The sequence below is a fragment of the Triturus cristatus genome, chromosome 6, assembly GCF_964204655.1.
Source record: "Triturus cristatus chromosome 6, aTriCri1.1, whole genome shotgun sequence".
Lineage (NCBI taxonomy): Eukaryota > Metazoa > Chordata > Amphibia > Caudata > Salamandridae > Triturus > Triturus cristatus.
The window spans coordinates 1,068,073,201-1,068,091,459 of NC_140589.1; the positions used below are offsets into that span (position 1 = coordinate 1,068,073,201).

The window sequence follows — 18,259 nt, forward strand, 5'->3', positions numbered from 1 at the left end:
CTACATGAATGCAGATGGCGCTGCTCTTTCTGCCCTGCATGGCCTTTTTGGTGATGTCTTCATGCGGGGGCCCAACACGGCGAACTTCAAAGGTAAGATAGACTAGTGAGGTTTTTTCCTTTAATGCCTAGTATATATTTGTGAGTTTCATATATTGCAGTCATGCCATGATCCTTCTCGCTTTTGACAACTTTAGACAGCTTTAATTTGATTGCAGCCTTCGCATCCATTTATGAATGCCATTTATCATTGCTATTATTATTATTGCTTAATTTGTGTTTTGCCCTGCACCTTCAACTTTTGACTCACAATTCTGCCCCATTAAAAAGCGATTTCTTGTTGGTTTACGTTTCATGAGAAAATGTACTGTCATTTTGTTCCTATAGTCTTTTTTCTGAAAAGACAGAGGATAATGCCATACTAATAAAATGGATCACTGCCACTCTGGTGAGTGCTCTCCACGTCATTGTGCTTTTTTTTCTAACCTTCAGCCATGTTGCAGAGCAGGCACGCTGCAGTACAACATGGCTAAAAGACGTGGAGAAAGTAAACTTGCATAGGTGAGACCTATTGGCTTTGTCAATGCTTGTCTGAATGTAACAAGATATGCATGAAATAAATCACTCTTCATCCACTTACTTAAGGTCTCTCCCACTACAAAATGCTTGCTATGTTCAACTCTCTCTGAGTGAGTGATTTGAATCATCCTACTATTCACCCCCCACTCACTTTTGCTTTAGGATGGACATGTTTAAGATTTAGTTCTCTTCCCTAAAATTCACAACCTTTTTCCATCTATTTCCTTAAAACTGGACGCATATTTTCAGACCAGTATCCACCACTGTGATGTAGATGGGGAAGTAATCTAGTGGTCACCAGCCAACAGAACACGAAAAGTTCTGTATTAATGCCTGTACTTCACTTGACAACATAGTTGGATACTGAGAGGATGGCGTAATCTTTCTGGGCTTCAATTCCTTGATTGACCAAAGTTAGAAACGATAAGTATCTGGTACTAAACATTATTTAACAAGCATTGGCAAAGTTAATCGGTCCGGTCTATGAGAGCTATTGCCTTTGGCAACGATTTTTAGTCATGCTGAAAATATATATATATTGTTTGTAAAGTGCTACCATGTGGCAAAGTAACATGGGGAGGGCGGGGGGGCGACATGCAAGAGACAATGGGAAACCACACAGACAGCAGAAAGTGGGCAGGTGGGGTTGTGGGCAAACAGGAGGGTGGGTGGAAGAGGTTGGGGAGACAAATGGACAATGGATGGTGGGCGGGTGAGGCAAATCGATAATGGAGTGAGGGGCTGGGGATGTAAACCGGTTAGAGGTAGGTCAGCAAGCTGACAAATGAGGGAAAAGGGGAGGAGTTGAGCAAGTGAGCTTACAACAGAGGGCGGGAAAGAGGGCCTGGGGAAGTCAAGCTGACAAATGAGGGCAGGCTGAAATTGCAAGCAGACAACAGAGGGCGGTGGGGTTGCAATGACCGTGCTAAACTAATTTCCTCCCCCATTGCTTAATTACTTTAACCAATGTTTTGAGGTTTGCATTCTTTGTGGTAAACAATGAAAATAAATATTCTTTTAGTTTAGTTAATTATTGTTTTCTTGTTGATTGAATGCACTCTATGCCGCTGCACTCTATGCCGCTGCACTCTATGCCGCTGCACTCTATGCCGCTGTACTCTATGCCGCTGCACTCTATGCCGCTGCACTCTGCACCAAATACTTTACACCAGTCCACTCTACACCAATCCACTGTATTCTACTCTACGCGACTGCACTCTATGCCACTCCACGTCACTATATTCTACTCTACACCACTCAAATGACATTGCACTCTATGCCACTCTACTCAACGCCACTGCACTCGCCGTCACTCCAAAACACGACACTATGGCACTTCACTACACACGACTCCACTCTTTGCCATTCCATTTTACGACACTCCACGCCACTCTCATCTACGCCACTAACTTTTAGCCATGCTGACAGCAGCCACACTGGGAGCACAATTTGCTTCTCGAGAAGCACGAGGCTGTGCTGCGAGGATTGGCACCGCTCTTCTGAAGTCCATCAACATACAAACAAAACTCGTTTGAGAGTAGCCGAAAAAACAACTCATAAATGCAAGTTAATTTCTTATTCTTGGCAGGAATTCCAAGTTTTGCTACACATGGAGCCTACTTGAAATAAAAGGCACATGCATCTTATGCCAAGCTTTTAAAATCTGGGACAGGATATTCTGCACCTTCAAGCGTTCTTGCGCTCAGTATTTTAGCTTCTTTGTTAGGACCGGAGGAGAGGATTACGCTGAACTTTCTTCACTTTATTAACAGCAGCCATCAGAGAAACAACTAACAGATTTCATTTCTCACAGCCATAATTGAAAAAGTCATAGTTCCAACTTTAATACAACTGAAGCCAGGGCATCTACATAGTCCCTTGTTGCTGTCGCCGCCTTTCTTCACTGCTCCAGCAGCCGAGTTAAGTGCGTCTGGCCTTTTGCCCTATTTCTTGGTTATTGTCTTATTTTCCTCACACTAGCGCGCTGCAGCACCTGAACCCAGTGCGGCGTGGTCCTCCGACCACTAGAGGAAGTCGCCTTCATGACGCGCATGGCGGGTCCCGCTGCCCCATGCTGGTGCCCACTATCAGTGTCAGGAGTATTGGGCGGCCGGTCGGGTTCTCTGCCCCATTTCGCCTTAATAAGGGTTTGTATATTTCTTCAACACTTAGCGCATCAAGACAGCATATGTCAACACCGGTACAGGTAAGGCCACCTGCCTCATAGATTGCAATGGGTGTGCAGTGTCCGCAGGGCCTTCTTCCCTGTAATTGGCCCTCTGGGTTTCATTCTATAGCTGGGAGACCCCCACCCTATACATAAACCCTCTGGTACTAGCTAGGAACCTACCTTTCCCTAATCTTTCTGCCTGCCTGAACATGGGATGAGTGATGTTGAGGAGACATACATGGAGGAGGATAGCAGGACCTACCTCTCCATAAACGACCATTTCTGCAAGGTCATGGACGACTCCATTTTCAAAGCGGTCTTGCAGGCCGTGGCCACCCTGGAGAGGAAACTATTGCAGTACACCGAGCACTGCTTTAAACCTCTCCCTGGGAGGGAATACTATCTAGGGCTTGGACCCATTTTACCTCCAGGAAGGCCTGAACCACCCGCACCGCTTCACAAGCGCAAGCATGACCCTTTGCCACCCTGTGGGTGCATTTGACAGGCTGAAGCGGGCCTTTTTGGACCACTCTCAGTTAATCCCCAGAATTCGGCCCTACGGGATGGCAGGCCTTGAGCAGCATCCAGCCTCTGGCAGAGGATAGCAATAGGAGAGGCCAATACTTGAATGCCTCCAATTTTGAAAACTTTTATCTTACCATAGGCCACCCCCGTCACCGGGGCCGAAGAGGTGGACAGCGAGGCAGTGGCAATCAAGGAACCAATCCAGGTGAGTGTTCATCTGTTTCCTCTACAGAGTCTGGGGGGCAGGCTCAGGGGTTCATCCACAATTGTGAGGCCCTTGCCTCCAATGCCTGGGTCCTTCAAACAGTACAGAGCTTCTACACAGAGTTCTACGGCTGCCCCTTGCAAGAGAAGCCACCTATCCCTTTGGTCTACTCTACCGCACAGGCCGAGCTGGTGGATATGGAGGTAGCGGAACTTCTGTGAAAAGGGGCGATAGTGCAGATGCTCCTACACCCAATGGTTTTCAGCAATCCCTTTATAGTGGACAAACACGACGGAGGCCAACGGCTTGTAATCAACTTGAAGGAGTTCAACCAATGGTTAGTCTACCGACACTTCAAGATGGAAGGTATCGATCTACTCCGGGACCTCATCCAGCCCAACAACTGAATGGTACATCTCGACTATAAGTACGCCTACTTAACCATCCCAATTTTCCCTCCTCACCTCCGCTTTTTCCAGTTTCAGTGGTAGGGGATACGTTTGAACTCACCACACTCCCCTTTAGTCTGTCGTCTGCCTGGTGGTGTCTCACCAAAGTGAGGCATTTTGTGGTGGAATTTCTCAGGGCGTCCATCTAATCATCTACCCTGACGACATTCTTTTCATGGATCAGTTTCCTTGGACTCTAGCAATGATTCATCATTAACCAGGAAAAGTTGGTTGAGATGTGGAGAATTCTCCACAGGAGGAAGGTGGACATCTCAAAAAAGATCCATGCACCTCGAACTCTTGGCAGTGTCATTTGCAGTTTGGTGCTGGACCAAGGACCGGGAGCAGTGCTGTGTCCTTCTCAAGATGGACAGCGTGGCAGCAGTGTGCTACATAAATCACCTCTGAGGTACCCGCTCTAGGAACCTCTCTGATCTGGCCCATGCTTTTGGGATTATTGACTCGAGAATCAGGTCCCCGTGATGGCAGAACATCTCATAGGGGATACCAATCAGGTGGCAGATTGGCATTCTCATCACCTTCAGGATGCAAGCCTCTGGCGTTTTCACTTCTTGATGTTCCAGGCCCTTCACGACAGATGGGGCCTGCTCACGGTGGATCTCTTTGCATCACTTTTGGACCACCAATTCCCAAGGTACTACAGCTGGTTGTCCGGACCCAGAAGCAGCGGTCACGGATGCCTTGATCCATGACTAGCAGTCCAAATGGGGCTATGCCTTCCCTTCATTCATGATGATCATGCGCCTCTCGGCTCAAGTACACAGACAGGAGGCGGACATTTTCCTAGTGACCCCGACCTGGAAATCGCAAGTCTGGTATCCAGTTCGACTGGAACTTTCTTGGGATTTTCCAATTCTTCTATCCCTATTTCCAGATCTCTTCAAGGATACAGCTGGGAATCCCCAATATCTAGTCCTACAAGGGTTTCTGTCATGGCCTGGAGGATTACAGGAAGCGTTAGAAAGTCCTGGGCCTTTCGCGACAAGCTGCATCACTCCTCTCCAGAGCAGGGGCCATCAAATCCATGAAGCGCTATAAATCATCGTGGTCTAGATGGCTGGCTTGTGTCAAACACCATCTGGATCCCAAGGGGACAGACATTGTCCACATCTTGAATTTCCTTGCCTCTTCGGCGTCACAGGGACTTGCATATAGGTCTATCAATACCTTCAGATCGGCAATCTCGGTGGGCCAGTCATTTACCGGCCAGTCTGGGACCATCTAGTGCGGAAACTTTTGAGAGGCATCTGCCTCTCCCTTAGAACCCAGATATTCCATCCTGTGGGATTTAAACAAGGTCCTTAAGGTGTTCTTATCTTGACAATCCAACAAGTACCTCTTGCAAAAAGAGCTTTTGGCTAAGCTAGCCACTCTCCTCTGTTGGATCTCATGTCTGCAGGTTTCAGATAACAGAGCTTTGGACGGGGTCACTTTCCAGAATTTCACGATGTACAAAGTGTAATTCTTGTTGGGTTACTTATCCTTCCTTCCCAGATTCCCCAAAACTGTGTGTTGTGCATAAAGTAATGAAGCTAGGACGGGGGTCGTCCGCCCACATAGACATCTATTATTAGCCCTAAGGAAAACATTCCGGTCAGTCTCTTCATCTACCTTCGCCAGATGGGTTCAATGGGCCATGTAAGCAGGCATAGATACCAAACTGTTTGGTGCTCACTCCGTCAGAGGGGCTATGGCGTCAAAGGCGCTCTCCCTCAGAGGCAGTCTGCAGGATATCCTCAACACAGCGGACTGGTCTTCAGACTCTACATTTAAGAGGTACTATTTCAAAGCAGTCCCCTGCTGGTTGTGGATAAGCTTTAAACCAGTGCAATCCTCGACTCCAGTGCTGACAAAAAATGAAAAAATTTCTAGCTATTGAACAGAAAGTTTAAATTCTATTAAGGGCACAGATGTGAGGATTAACCCCTCCCAGTTTTGCATATTCCCTCCCTAAAAACGAGAGAACTATGTATTAGTGGGTCTACATTATGCTGTGTGAAATTAGATTTGTAGAGATGACTTGCTTCATATGTGATGATCCGGATGACTATGTTCTGTAAGTATCATCCAGACATGGGTTCATACATCTCTGTTGCTTTTCCCTACAATCTGATAGGTCGAAGCAGAATTAAGGGAGTCACTATCCATCTGCAGGAAAAAGAGGAGGCGGCGACAGCAACAAGGGACTGTGGAGATGCCCTGGCTTCAGCTAATTGGACACTATTGAAATTTGAAGTGTGACTTTTTCCCCAAGGGTTGTGGGGAATGAAGTCTGTTGGTTGTTTCTCGAATGGCTGCTGTTAATGAAGTGAAGAAAGTACAGCATAATCCTCACCTCCGTGTCCTTAATAGAATTGAAACTTTGTTACGATAGCGAGGACATCTTTCATTGTGACAGATGCAAGACTGGCACCGCCGAGTGCATACCTGCGATTTTGGTGGCGATGCAAAAGCCATGCAGGAGCTCCTGTGCGGTTTCAATGAAATAGGAAAATTACATTGTGTTATTGTGCCACTGCGTGGAAAATATGACCCTGGTATGCAATCTCTACAAATTTAGAAGCCATCTTCTTACTTCTTCCATTGCATTAAAGAATTGAAGTTCTTCTCTTCCATTAGCCTACACAAAGAATGTTTGTAACAGCCTCCTGTGCTGTTGTTGTTGGGAGGAAAGGAATTCAAAGGACAAGAAAATACGTAACACAGATCTAGGAGAGGGTCAGAAGCACCCAAGCAAAAAAGCAAGCAGGGGGAGAAGTACATAAGCAGAGAAGGAGAAACACAAGTGTGGCAGAGGTGGGAAAATATAGGAGACACACAGCTGGAATACATATGCACTCTCATGGAGTACTTCACAAAAAAAGAAAAAGTAGTTCCCGAAAAATAGACACTAGAAGAGGAACAGAAGCAGCCAGTCAGAGGAGGTAAACAAGCAAAACAAAAAGCAATATCAACAAAAAAAAACAATAAGCAATAGACGGACTACTTTCCTAAATCAGCTTTCAGCATGTCTCTAAGAACTCTTCGGCAACCAGACAGCCCTGCTGTCTGGTAGGCTTGATCTAAAATGAGATGAAATTGGTCAACTGTAAGCCAGTTTTTTAACGACTTTTCAGTCTTTGAGACAGCTGAAAGGGATTTTGTTCGCTTATTTTGTACTACATCAATGTGTTCACTGACTCACTTGACAGCATTAGTTCTGTGTCGTTGGGTGTTTTAACAGTACAATGGGCACCGCATGTCGTTTGAGTGAAATAATGAAACAAATATTTTATTATGTTAAAGCTTCTTTGCAGATCACTAACACTGACCTCATCCGACTCGTCCCCATTTATTTCTTGCTTATTGTAATTTCTAAGATAAATGTTCAGAGCATCCCATGAAACATTATAATGGGTTAGGAGGAGTAGCCGACATTCTCACCTTTACAGTATGCAACACAGAGACACAAAAAACTAGGCTAGACAGACAGACTACAATAATGAAACAAGGGGTAAGGGACTCTTACTGCTGCCAGCACCATTCTATTGTGCACCACCTGCATCTCATTCAGTCTGGCATTAACAAGGCACTTTCGGGGCAGAGATACTGCTCTAAGACGAGCACATGTTCACATCAACTTGTGCACACGTAATGAAAATTAGCGTTTCACTGCACTTAATAGCCAAAAGTTTCCTATTCTCATTTGTTCCTATAACAGCACCTATTAACAATCAACACTCGCCTTTTGTCAATAGGCAACATTAGCTGGATCCAGTAGTACTCTCGCCCCACTTCTCTGAGTACTTTAGAAATGCAAGACAGGCATCTGCCGAACCACTTAATCTCCTCGTGCCTAAAAACACAAGCTACAACGACAGGAAGTGGGAGTGATGGGATGGAAGCAACAATGAGGGGAGGGGTGGGGTGCAACCAGGAGCAGCCAAGAAATTATCAGTACTTGGTCCATGCTCCAGAGAAGGGATAAACACAGGAAGAGGATGTGAAACTAGCACACACTGACCAATGTGAAGCAAGGCAATGGCAAAGACGATGAAGCCAAGCAATGGTAAGTAGTGTGTGGCTAAAAACTCCTTTTTAGATTATTTTTTTAAGAAACAAAAGATAGTCACAAGCAACAGCGCAGGCGTGCCGTCTCAGGCAAGATCTATAAATTGAAAAACCTCTCAAAACCAAAAATACACTTGTTTTTCGATCTACTTTTTTCACTCTTATTTTCACTGACATCACAGAAAGCAATCACTTTTGATACCTCTAATTTTGAGTGACAGCAACTGTTCGTGATCCCAGTGTGCACTGCTCCTCATAGTTGTAGGGCTCAAATGCAAGGTCATTAAGTCACACAGACACCCCATAAAGATTCTTCCTCAAGCTATGTTAAGTTCCAAAGCATGTGTTCAATCAAACCTGGGTGTTAATGAAGAGTCCCTTTACAGCTTCTGCTGAAGAGGTTTAATGTAAATATATGAAAAAGCTGACAACCATTTACATTAGTGGTCCTATTACACTGCCTGGGGTGATGATGAATTTGAAACCAATACAACTAGAGTAACTATACTAATCAGACATCCACAGTTAATGCATGCGACTGATCACAAATAATAAATAAAAAGTTTTTGGTGGCAATGAAACAAAGTAAGTCGTCCAAACTATCCTTACACTTCCTCATGAGAAGACCGGTCTTCATTATCTGTGGTTTGTTTTAATGCCTCTTTCTCCCGTCTCTTTTTTTCCTTCTTTTCCTTCTTTGACAGTGTCCGCTTGAAGTTCTGGATCACACCCTCTTTTTCCAGTTTCTCTGGACCATTGCTTTGAACCTTCTGAAAACAATATTAGAAAAAAGATCAACATTGGTATGCTTATAGGTTTTCAAAAGAGAATTAACACAGAGGATGTATAGCGTGCTTATCCAGAAAAGTGTGCGCAAAAAGATTAAACAAAAGGTAAATTACAACGCCCAAATAAATATTCCTGCAGAACGGTAATGCCTTGTCTGGAAGAGACTAACTCTAGCTGCAGATCCCTTATCTTTGACTCTCCCTGGCAAAAGATTGGATCCGGAAGATTTTTCACGAGCAGTACACCAGTAAGTGGCGTCTTTCATCTCTGCATGTGTCGGCGGCAGCGTCCACGCTGGATGTGATGTCCTCAGGACCTATATAGACGCCAGCCAGGTACGAGGAGGTCAGTTTATTTTCACGACTGCCCACACCAGAAGAGTGGAGCCATTAAGAACACTGACCAATGGTGGTGAAAAACTGGATCATGCACGGGATCAGCCCGATTCCGAGAAATCCGTTTGCAGAGCGGGGAGGATGGGTGGGTCAGTAAGGAATCTGTGGCTAGATAATCTATGCCAGATAAGGCATTACTGAAGGAAAGTAATTTGTTGATATGATAGAGACTCTAGCCGCAGATTCCTTACATTTGAATAGAGACCCAGGCAATATCATCCTTGGTGGGGAGTCTGTGGACCAATTTAACATGAGAAAGTCCTGCATGACCGAACAGGCAAAGTGATCATCTCTATGGACATGCCCATCCAGACAGTAATGGATGATGAACATGTGCAGGGAAGCCCACTTTGCTGCCTAGCAGATGTCCAGGACTAGAACTCTGCGAGCTAATGCAGAGGTTGCAGCTTTAGCTCTGTTGGAATGAGCTCGCAAACCTTCTGGAGGTGGATTCTAGGTCAATGCGCAGCAGATTTTAATGCAGAGCATGACCCGTCTGGACACTGTCCACTTCTGCTCAGCCCTGTGTTTCTTCACACCAACATACCCCTTGAAGAGTTGGTCGTCCAACCGGAATTCTCGTAGGCGGTCAAGGTAGAACGACAACGCTCTTTTGGGGTCCAGACGGTGAAGTCGATCCTCTTCTTAAGGGGGGATCTCTTCTTCCTTAGAGGGATGTGGCGGAGCGTAATAGGTAGGCAGTGTGATGGATTGGCCTACATGAAATGAGGTAACCACTTTCGGTAGAAAGGAGGCCATTGTGTGAAGCACCACTTTGTCAGGACAGAATGATAAGTAGAAAACAAGACCTGCAGCTCACTTACTCTACAGGTAGATGTAATAGCCACAAGGAAAGCTGTTTTAATCGTCAGAAGCCAAGTGGACAGTTATGGAGAGGCTTGAAAAGAGCACACATCAAGAAAGTTAACACAAGGTTAAGGTCTCAGTGAGGCATGATAAATGAAGGAGGACAGAGATGAAAATGACCTTTTTGAAAACGATGTACAAAAGAGAATGTGAGCAGAAAATGTTGGTCAGGCAGCTCTAAAAAGTGAGAAAGAGCAGACACTTATCCCTTAAAAGTGGCCACAGCAGAGCCCTGCTGAGCAAGGAAAATAATGAAGAGTAGAACTGCAGAAACTGGATCAATGACTTTTTCTGCACACAATGCCGCACATTTTTTCCAAAGGAAGGCGTAAATCATCTTGGTGGTGCAATGCCTGGCTGCCAAGATGATGTTACAGACTTCGGGAGTCAGGTCGCAGGCTGTCAACTGGCCTCCCCTTAATCTCCATGCACGGCGTTGAAGACTTGATAGGTTCAGATGGAGGACCATACCCTGCTGCTGTGACAGAAGATCCTCCCAAAGGGGCAACCTGATCAGAGGATCAGTGGCCATGCTCAATAGCTCTGGATACTAAACTCTGTGCCCAATCCAGAGCCACAAGGATGACTTGGGCTCAGTCGTTCTTAATCTCCTTGAGAACTCTGGGCAGGAAAAGTATGGCGGAAATGTGTATAGGGGGCATGTGCTCCACTTGAGATGAAAAGTGCCACCGAGCTTGGAGCCGCTTTGGAAACGCCAACGGGAAAAACTGCTGACATTGCACGTTCTCGTCGGAGGCGAAGAGATCTAACAAAGGCTCTGCTCTCCCCATTGTTAAAACAGACCTTGCACAACCTCCGGTAGGAGACACAATTAGTGATCTGCTAGGCATTGACAGAGGAGTTTTTCCGCTATCGTGTTCAGAGAGCCTGCCGGGTGTTGAATCACCATGGATATGCCCTGCTGTTCCAGCTATGTCCAGAGAAACGAGGCCTCTAGACAAAAGGTCCACGGCCCACCCCGCTCTATTTGTTGCAGTACCTCATGGCAGTGGTGTGGTCTGTGAACACCTGCACTAGCCTTCCCTCGATGGAGGGTAGAAAGGCATTCAATGCCAGTCGAATTGCACTGAGCTCCAGGAGTCTGATGTGGAGTCCAGATTACACCAGAGACCAGGGTCTTCTGATCTCCACCTCTCCCAGAAGGTTTCCCAGTCCAGGAATGAAGTATCTGTCATTACTGAGAGATCTGGTTGGGGAAGAGAACGGGGTCTGCCTCTGACCCAATCGCAATTTGTGAATCACCACTACAAATCTTTTTTCAGTTCCCTTAGAGATTTGGACCATGTCGGAATGGTTCCCGTGATGCTGTGCCCATTGAAACTTCGGGTCCCACTGCAGAGTCTGTATATGCCAACAGGCATGAGTTACTAGCAGGACGCACTGGCCATGAGTACCAACAGCCTCAGGCGCTGCCTCATCGAAATCCAAGACAGAGGCTTAAACATCGGTATCACAGCCTGACTATCCTGAATCTGCTGCTCGGGAGGATAAGACTGAAACTGCACTGTGTCCAGACCAGCTCCAATGAAAGGGAGCCTTTGAGATGGAGTAAGGTGTAACTTCGGCATGTTGATAGTGAACGTCAGCGAGTGCAGGAGGTTCGCCATAGTCTGGTGGTGGGAGCCAAGAGCCTAAGGAGAGCCCTGCTTCAACAACCAGTCATTTCCACAAATGAGCTGCAACCACCGCCATCATCTTGGTCAACAGCCGAGGGGCGCTGGTAAGGCCAACAGGGAGCACAGTGAACTGAAAGTGCTCATGGCTTACTGTGAACCGCAAGTAAAGAAGGTGGGCAGGTAGGACAGTAATGTGGAAACAGGCGTCCTGAAAGTCCAACGCTACCATCCAGTCTCCTGGGCCCAGGGCAGACAGGACCTGAGCTAATGTGAGCATTTTGAATTTCTCCTACTTGAGGAAGTATTTGAGGGTCCACATGTCTAGGATAGGGTGAAGGTCTCCATCCTTTTTGAAAACCAGAGAGTAGCGTGAATAGCAACTACAGCCCACTTCTGGCACCGGCACCATTTCTATGGCTCCTTTGGCCAAAAGAGCAGTGACTTCTTTGCGGAGAAAGGATAGGTGATCAGCCGGTCATTAGATGGTGGCTGGGAGGGGCAGGTGATGGCGAATCCTGCTGCCAGCTAGATGCCCATGCTGGTAATGCAGCAGATTAGATGGGGAGGAGGCTGCAGGTGCTGGGAGCCTGGGAGGGGGTAGAGAGGGGTGGACAGACCATACCACTGGCTGCTTGGCCCACGAGGTCTGTGGGTACTGCATCCTCAGCCACGCAGATGCCGGGGAGCATGCACAGCTTTGTGGCTTGAAGGGAATTGGCACAACTGGAAGCCTCTTCCGTAGCCACTAAAGGAGTGAAAGGTGGATTGAGGGGGACATGGGGCACTAGAAAGGCCCAAGGACCTGGCCGCAGCCCGATGGCCCTTGAAACGCTCCAGCACCAAATCAGCCTTGTGTCCGAAGAGACGGATATCATCACAGGGAATGTACATAACAGAGGACTGGACATCCTCCGAAAAGCCAATCTCCTCAACCAGGTGTGGGACCGCAAGGACACTGCCGATTAAACAGCTCTGCTCAGAGAGTTAGTCCTGTCAAGTCCACAATAGAAAGTGAACTATACTGCATTTCTGTAAACGGCAACAGCCTGAGAGAATACGGCCTGGGCATCCTCTGGGACCACTGGCAGCACCTGTGCAACCATTTCCCACAGAACGTGGTAGTAACGGCGCAATAGGCATGCAGTGTTCACAGACCGCAAAGCAAGGCTGACGGAAGAAATACATCTTCTTCCTCAAAGAGTCCAGCTTCTTGGATTCCCTATCTGTGGGAGCGGTAGGGATGTTGAGGCTTGGACCACCAAGCTCTCCAGGGCAGGGTGTTAAGTGAGGAAGTATGGTTCCCCTGGGGCGGGGCAGTAGCGGCGGGTAATCGTACTATTCACAGGAGTCCTTGTGTGGGGTTTGGACCAACTCCCCACAAGAACATCAGCGAGGGCATCATTGAACGGGGATCGTGGTTCTGAGGGGAGGACTCCAGGTTGCAGCATCTCTGTCATGACCTTAGTCTTGAGTGCCACTGAGGGCAAATGAAGGTCGAGGACCTCAGATGCCCTCTGCACCATCACTGCAAAAGAAACTCCCTCCTCCATAGCCACGGTAGGGAGAGAGTGCATACCAGCATATGGAGAAGTATCCAGTCTGCTGACTTCACCCAGTTCCTCAAACCAGTCCATGTTAGAGTTTTCTTCATAAGGATGGTATTCTTCAGGGTCTAGCCACCCCTTCCATTCCTCCCAGTGTCACAACCCAGGAGGCATCGCCCACTGAACCGACATGAGCTTGAGGGATCGCTCCCATAAGGCCTTAGGATTCACGGCGTGGCAGTCACAACACGACTTCGGGTCATGGACATGCTCGAGACACCACAGCCATACAAGATGCGTATCCGTCAAAGACATCGGTCGATGACGGGCTCCGCAGGGCTTGAAGCTGGCTTACCCGGAGGACATCCCTGCCATACCAGGAGGAAATAAACCTCAAAGGAGTCAGCAAAAGTAAAAAAAAGTCCAGTCAAACTTTGACTGAAGGGGAAGCTCTACTCCGGATCAGCGTTGGTTGGCGTGGAAAGAACTGATGTCAGCAAGACTGGATGCCACCTATATGGGTACCACAGACATCACTTGCAGCACGAATGACGCCAGCAACATACGCAGAGCCAAACGACGCCACCTACAGTAGTGCATGGGAAGTGCTCATGGAAAATGTTCCGGATGCAGTCGGACGCCAGGGAAATTCAAAGGCAAGTAATCTGTGGCTAGAAGTCTATCAGATTCATGTATTTCTTGAGTCAGACTCTTACTATGCCTTCCAGAACACAACAAACACTATATGAAGAACTCCGATTAAGAAACATAATAAATATTACACTTGACACGCATGACTTTGGGTAAGAAATTGCCTTTTTCACTTAGTGGAGCTTCAAAGAATTTACACCAAGTCTCTGTTTTAGAAGTCTGTCCTTACAATGCCAATCACATCTTGCCATCTGTAACAAAGCAGGGGGTTTCTGTAACGGCAGTCTGAGTCTGCCCTGGCATAGATCAGTCTCCTCTCTAGCTGGGTGCACTATTCCAGTGGTGAGAGTACAGATACATAGCCCTGTACCCCTACAGTGTCTAAGTCCATTCTTAGACATTGTAAGTGCAGTGCTGCCATTAAGAGTATATGGTGCTGTGAGCTTGTCATTACGAACTCCACAGCACCATAATGGCTACACTGAAAACTGAGGCTTGGTATCAAACTTCTCAGCACATTAAACCCACACTGATGCCAGTGTGGGATTGAATGATAAACGCACATAGAGGGCATTTTAGAGATGCCCCCTGAAAAACGACCTACCACTAGTGTCCAGGATGAGTGGCTGCTTTCAACTGCCACCACCAGACATGTTTCTGGACTCCTGGATCACGCACCTGCTGCTCTCGGGGGCCTGAAACAATGCACATCCAGGGACGAGGTGCCGCCTTTGTGAGCTTCCCCAGGCCACTTGCTGCTTTCAGCAACTGGTCCCCACTGGTTCTGACCCCCACTTTTGGTGGGAGAACTGGCTGGAAAAGATGTGCTCACCTCTCCCAACTCCACCCCTCAGGTGGGGAGGCGAGGTGAAGCACAACTCTCAGACCCGCCATCTTAAAGATGAGGGGACCCAGCCAACCTGGGATAAGCTTATGCCCCCTTCCCACTAGAGGGTGGCTTAATCGGGGGTGTACCCACCCCAGGGAAACCCACCCCAAGGAAGGGACCCATTGGTCCCAACCTTTTTACCTACCTATAACGCCCCTAAATCTAGTATTTTGAAGCACCCCCGAACCTTGATTCCTCAGACAAGAACCTGCAAGAAGAAAAAAAGAAGGACCAAACCACCATGTCGAAGCTAACAAGAGGAGGACGCCCCCTCACTGGGCCCAAGTCTACCAGTCTGTCCCCACCTCAAACCTGCTCCAGCAAAATCCCAGTGTGTCCTTCAGCCAGAAACCTGAAGAAACCCGGAGGACCTGCCTGCCTTCAAACGCAAAGACTGTCTCCCGTGAAAACCGGATTTGTTCAAACACCAGACTCCAGCTCAGCAAGGATCCGAGAGTTTGCACCACTCTGCACCAGACGCCCACGGCCCATGTTCGAGTGGTCCAACACCAAGGTGAGGTTTCCTCAGCGATCCTGACCCAAGATCCGGTGACCCCTGACCTGCCTCCAGCCGACACCTGCAGCCTCAAACCGGAAGGTCCCCCCAACCGCGACCAGGAGCTGGTAAGAAGATCCGACCCTAAAAGGCAGCACTGCACCAGACGCCTCACGGCCTTTGGTAGCCTAACCGACGTTGCCTAACCAACCCCCAAGATCCCAATTTACCTCTCCAAGTGGTAGTCGCACCGAGAAGACCTTCGTCCCCAAGCCTGCAGTGCTTTTGCAAACCAGAAACTACCCATTGAAAGCTACAGGGCTTCCGACGCCAAAATAGCACTCTGCACCTGGCCGCTGAGGGTGCATCTTTTGTGGTGGCCTAAACCCCCATTCACCCGGAGCTAAAGTCCAGGAGCTTTGCTCCCAGTACCCAGTGGCATGCTCGTCAGCAGCCACCAACTGGAGGTCTTCTGTCTCCCATTGGGTAACACTGGGCCTCAGCACTCTGCACCCAGTTGCCCTAGTGCTGCTGAGGGTGTAACAAGAGTGCATCCTTGACCCTGGGGGACCCCCGAGTCTAACCTCACAACACCCACTCCCACAACAAAGAAGTTAACTTTAAACCGATAACACTATTTTCCTCCGTAGGACAACATTGACTGTTTTTCTATGAAAAGTTTCTAAGTGTGGAGTTAGAACCTAAAGAAATTCTGTAAAATTGTACGAACAAAAACGCCCTAGTGTACTATCCAGGTATACTACACTTTGTAAGAAGAGTAATCTGAAAGTAATGTACTGATCATTTAGGGGGGAAGGGGGGGGGGGGGGGGGGTGCTAGGTGGCGCACATCCAAGATGGCCGCACACCTGTGAGGCTCCGGAGGCTCAGTGATGAAATCCGTAAAATATCCGGTCAACTGCCTGTAATAATCTCTTGATGATGCACCCTGCTTATACACAAGGACCCTCGGCCTCGGACACACTGGGCGGCGGACCGACGCTCCTGGTTCGGGAGCTGCACGCAAGCGGAACTGTTTTTGGTGGGGGGTGCGGAGGAGAGTGCTCGGGCTGGAGCCCTGTCCGGCGATCTCCTCTACGCGAGTAACCCGGCTTCCACGTGGTCCTGGGCCTGCATATTCACGGGAGTGATCTGCGGGCTTAATTCAGGGTGCCGATCCCCTGACTGGATCATCATCTGCGACGCCCGGAATCGCCACCTAACTGCATCCCGAGGTGAGCCGTGCGTTTTCACAGATTCCGGACTGTTGCGGCTGGCGCGAACTGCGGAGCCATCCCAGGCCTCCTCCACCGATGACACAGCGCATCAGCCTAGTTTGGGCTCTCTGCCCCTGGGGACGGAGGCGGCTCACGTTTGTCCCCCCCCACCTCGGACCCGGTGACAACTGCATATATAAGCGGTAACCTGGAATCTCCCCAGTCACATCCAACCGGCATTGGCCCTACCTCCTGTGGAGCGGTTAATGCCACAAGCTGCTGCTGCGCTGGGAGGGACTTGTGGCGCGCTCCATTCTCTGCATGTATGAATTTCCCTAGAGAGACCGAGAAAGACTGTTTGGAGACTAGCCGAGGCATTAACCAGAACTTGCACAGGCTCCCCTTATTTGAAACATACAAGGCTTGCAATTCTTTGTGAGTTTCCCTTCATATACATGGCACCTGCTATCTCGTACCAGCTGGGCAGCGCTTTACCTCCACGTCGGGATGGATCGCCTGGGGCCTGGGGTGCCATCTGTACACGCTGGTGGGCCTCTTGGCGCGCAGACACTTGCAGGCCACGCTCTACTTGCTAGCGCCCGACGAGTGGAGTCTGATCCTAGAGTGCCTGTAGGCGCTGATGTTAAGGCCCTTTCTCCTCTTTCACAACCCACTGAAGAAGCCCATACTCGTGGCTCCGGTGTACTCCCTGCATGCGTGTGGCTACTTCGGGACTGTCATCCAGCACTGGCCTGAAACCCAGGGCCTCCTCATACGTTTGCCTCACGCCATCGACGCCATCAGGTACACAATCCCTGTAACCTCATTATTGGTTATCCGTCGACCTGGATGCGGCCTTCTGCTTGATGCACGCTCTGTCCTGGTGATATCTGATTTCACTGCTGAGGCGCCGATGGGACTAGTTTTGACGGCTTGCTGAGGCCTGGTGTACATTGCTGCTCCTTCGAGCAGTCTTCTCCACACGGCAACGAGCAACAGGACGTTTGGTGACCCTAGGCTACGACTTTAGCGTCCCAATACCCCGTCGTAAACCAAGGCTCCATGGGGAAACCTGATAATCGGCAGCCCAGATTGACATTTGCAGCCAAGAAGGTTGCGACGTGCTCCACCTCGGAGTACTCTGAATCGCCCGCCATGGATCATAGCCAATCTTCTTCGCAGTCCCCTAAGGATGATGCCCCCCTTATGGGAGCTCCCCCATGTATGTTTGTTTTTTGGGTGGCTGTTTGCTTGCACTCCTTGGTACTATCCCACCCTTACTGGACTTGTGGACAATTATTGACTTACTTGGACTCATTGGGTGGGTGGATGCATACTGGCACTATTGGGGTGGGGGTGGTTTTGAGATTTGAAGTCTGTTTCAACGTCACCTTCGCTGGGATTTTTTCTTGTTGGGAGGGTGAGAAGGGATGGGAATGTTTTTTATTGTTCCGTCCGGTGCAATGTACATGTATTTCAAAACGTTCATTTTTGTATGAATAATGGCAATACTTCTAAACAAACACATCCACGACAGTTACGCTTTTCCCATTTACTATGACAGCAAAACCTGAACACCTCAGTATCAAATTACTCATGTGGAATATCAGGGGACTGCGTGACCCTCGAAAGAGGAGGCAGATCCTGGCGTATTTGGATCGCCAGCATGTACAAATTGCTCTACTTCAAGAGACCCACATGGACCCCCCCGCCATCCTTCATGCTATGGTAGTAGATGGGCCTCCGCCCGGACATTCTCCTCCTATTCGACGTACTC

General features: G+C 48.5%; 1 protein-coding gene across 16 annotated transcripts in view; it reads right to left on the reverse strand.

Annotated features, from left to right (window-relative positions):
* AFDN (afadin, adherens junction formation factor) overlaps nucleotides 1–18,259 on the reverse strand; it is a 1,598,291-nt gene that overhangs the window by 1,395,654 nt on the left and 184,378 nt on the right. For all 16 annotated transcript variants that reach the window (XM_085611917.1, XM_085611916.1, XM_085611915.1 and 13 more), the window contains exon 4: nucleotides 8,608–8,768. In XM_085611917.1, coding sequence (XP_085468043.1) covers nucleotides 8,608–8,768 — 161 coding nt within the window. The remainder of the gene's footprint in view (nucleotides 1–8,607; nucleotides 8,769–18,259) is intronic.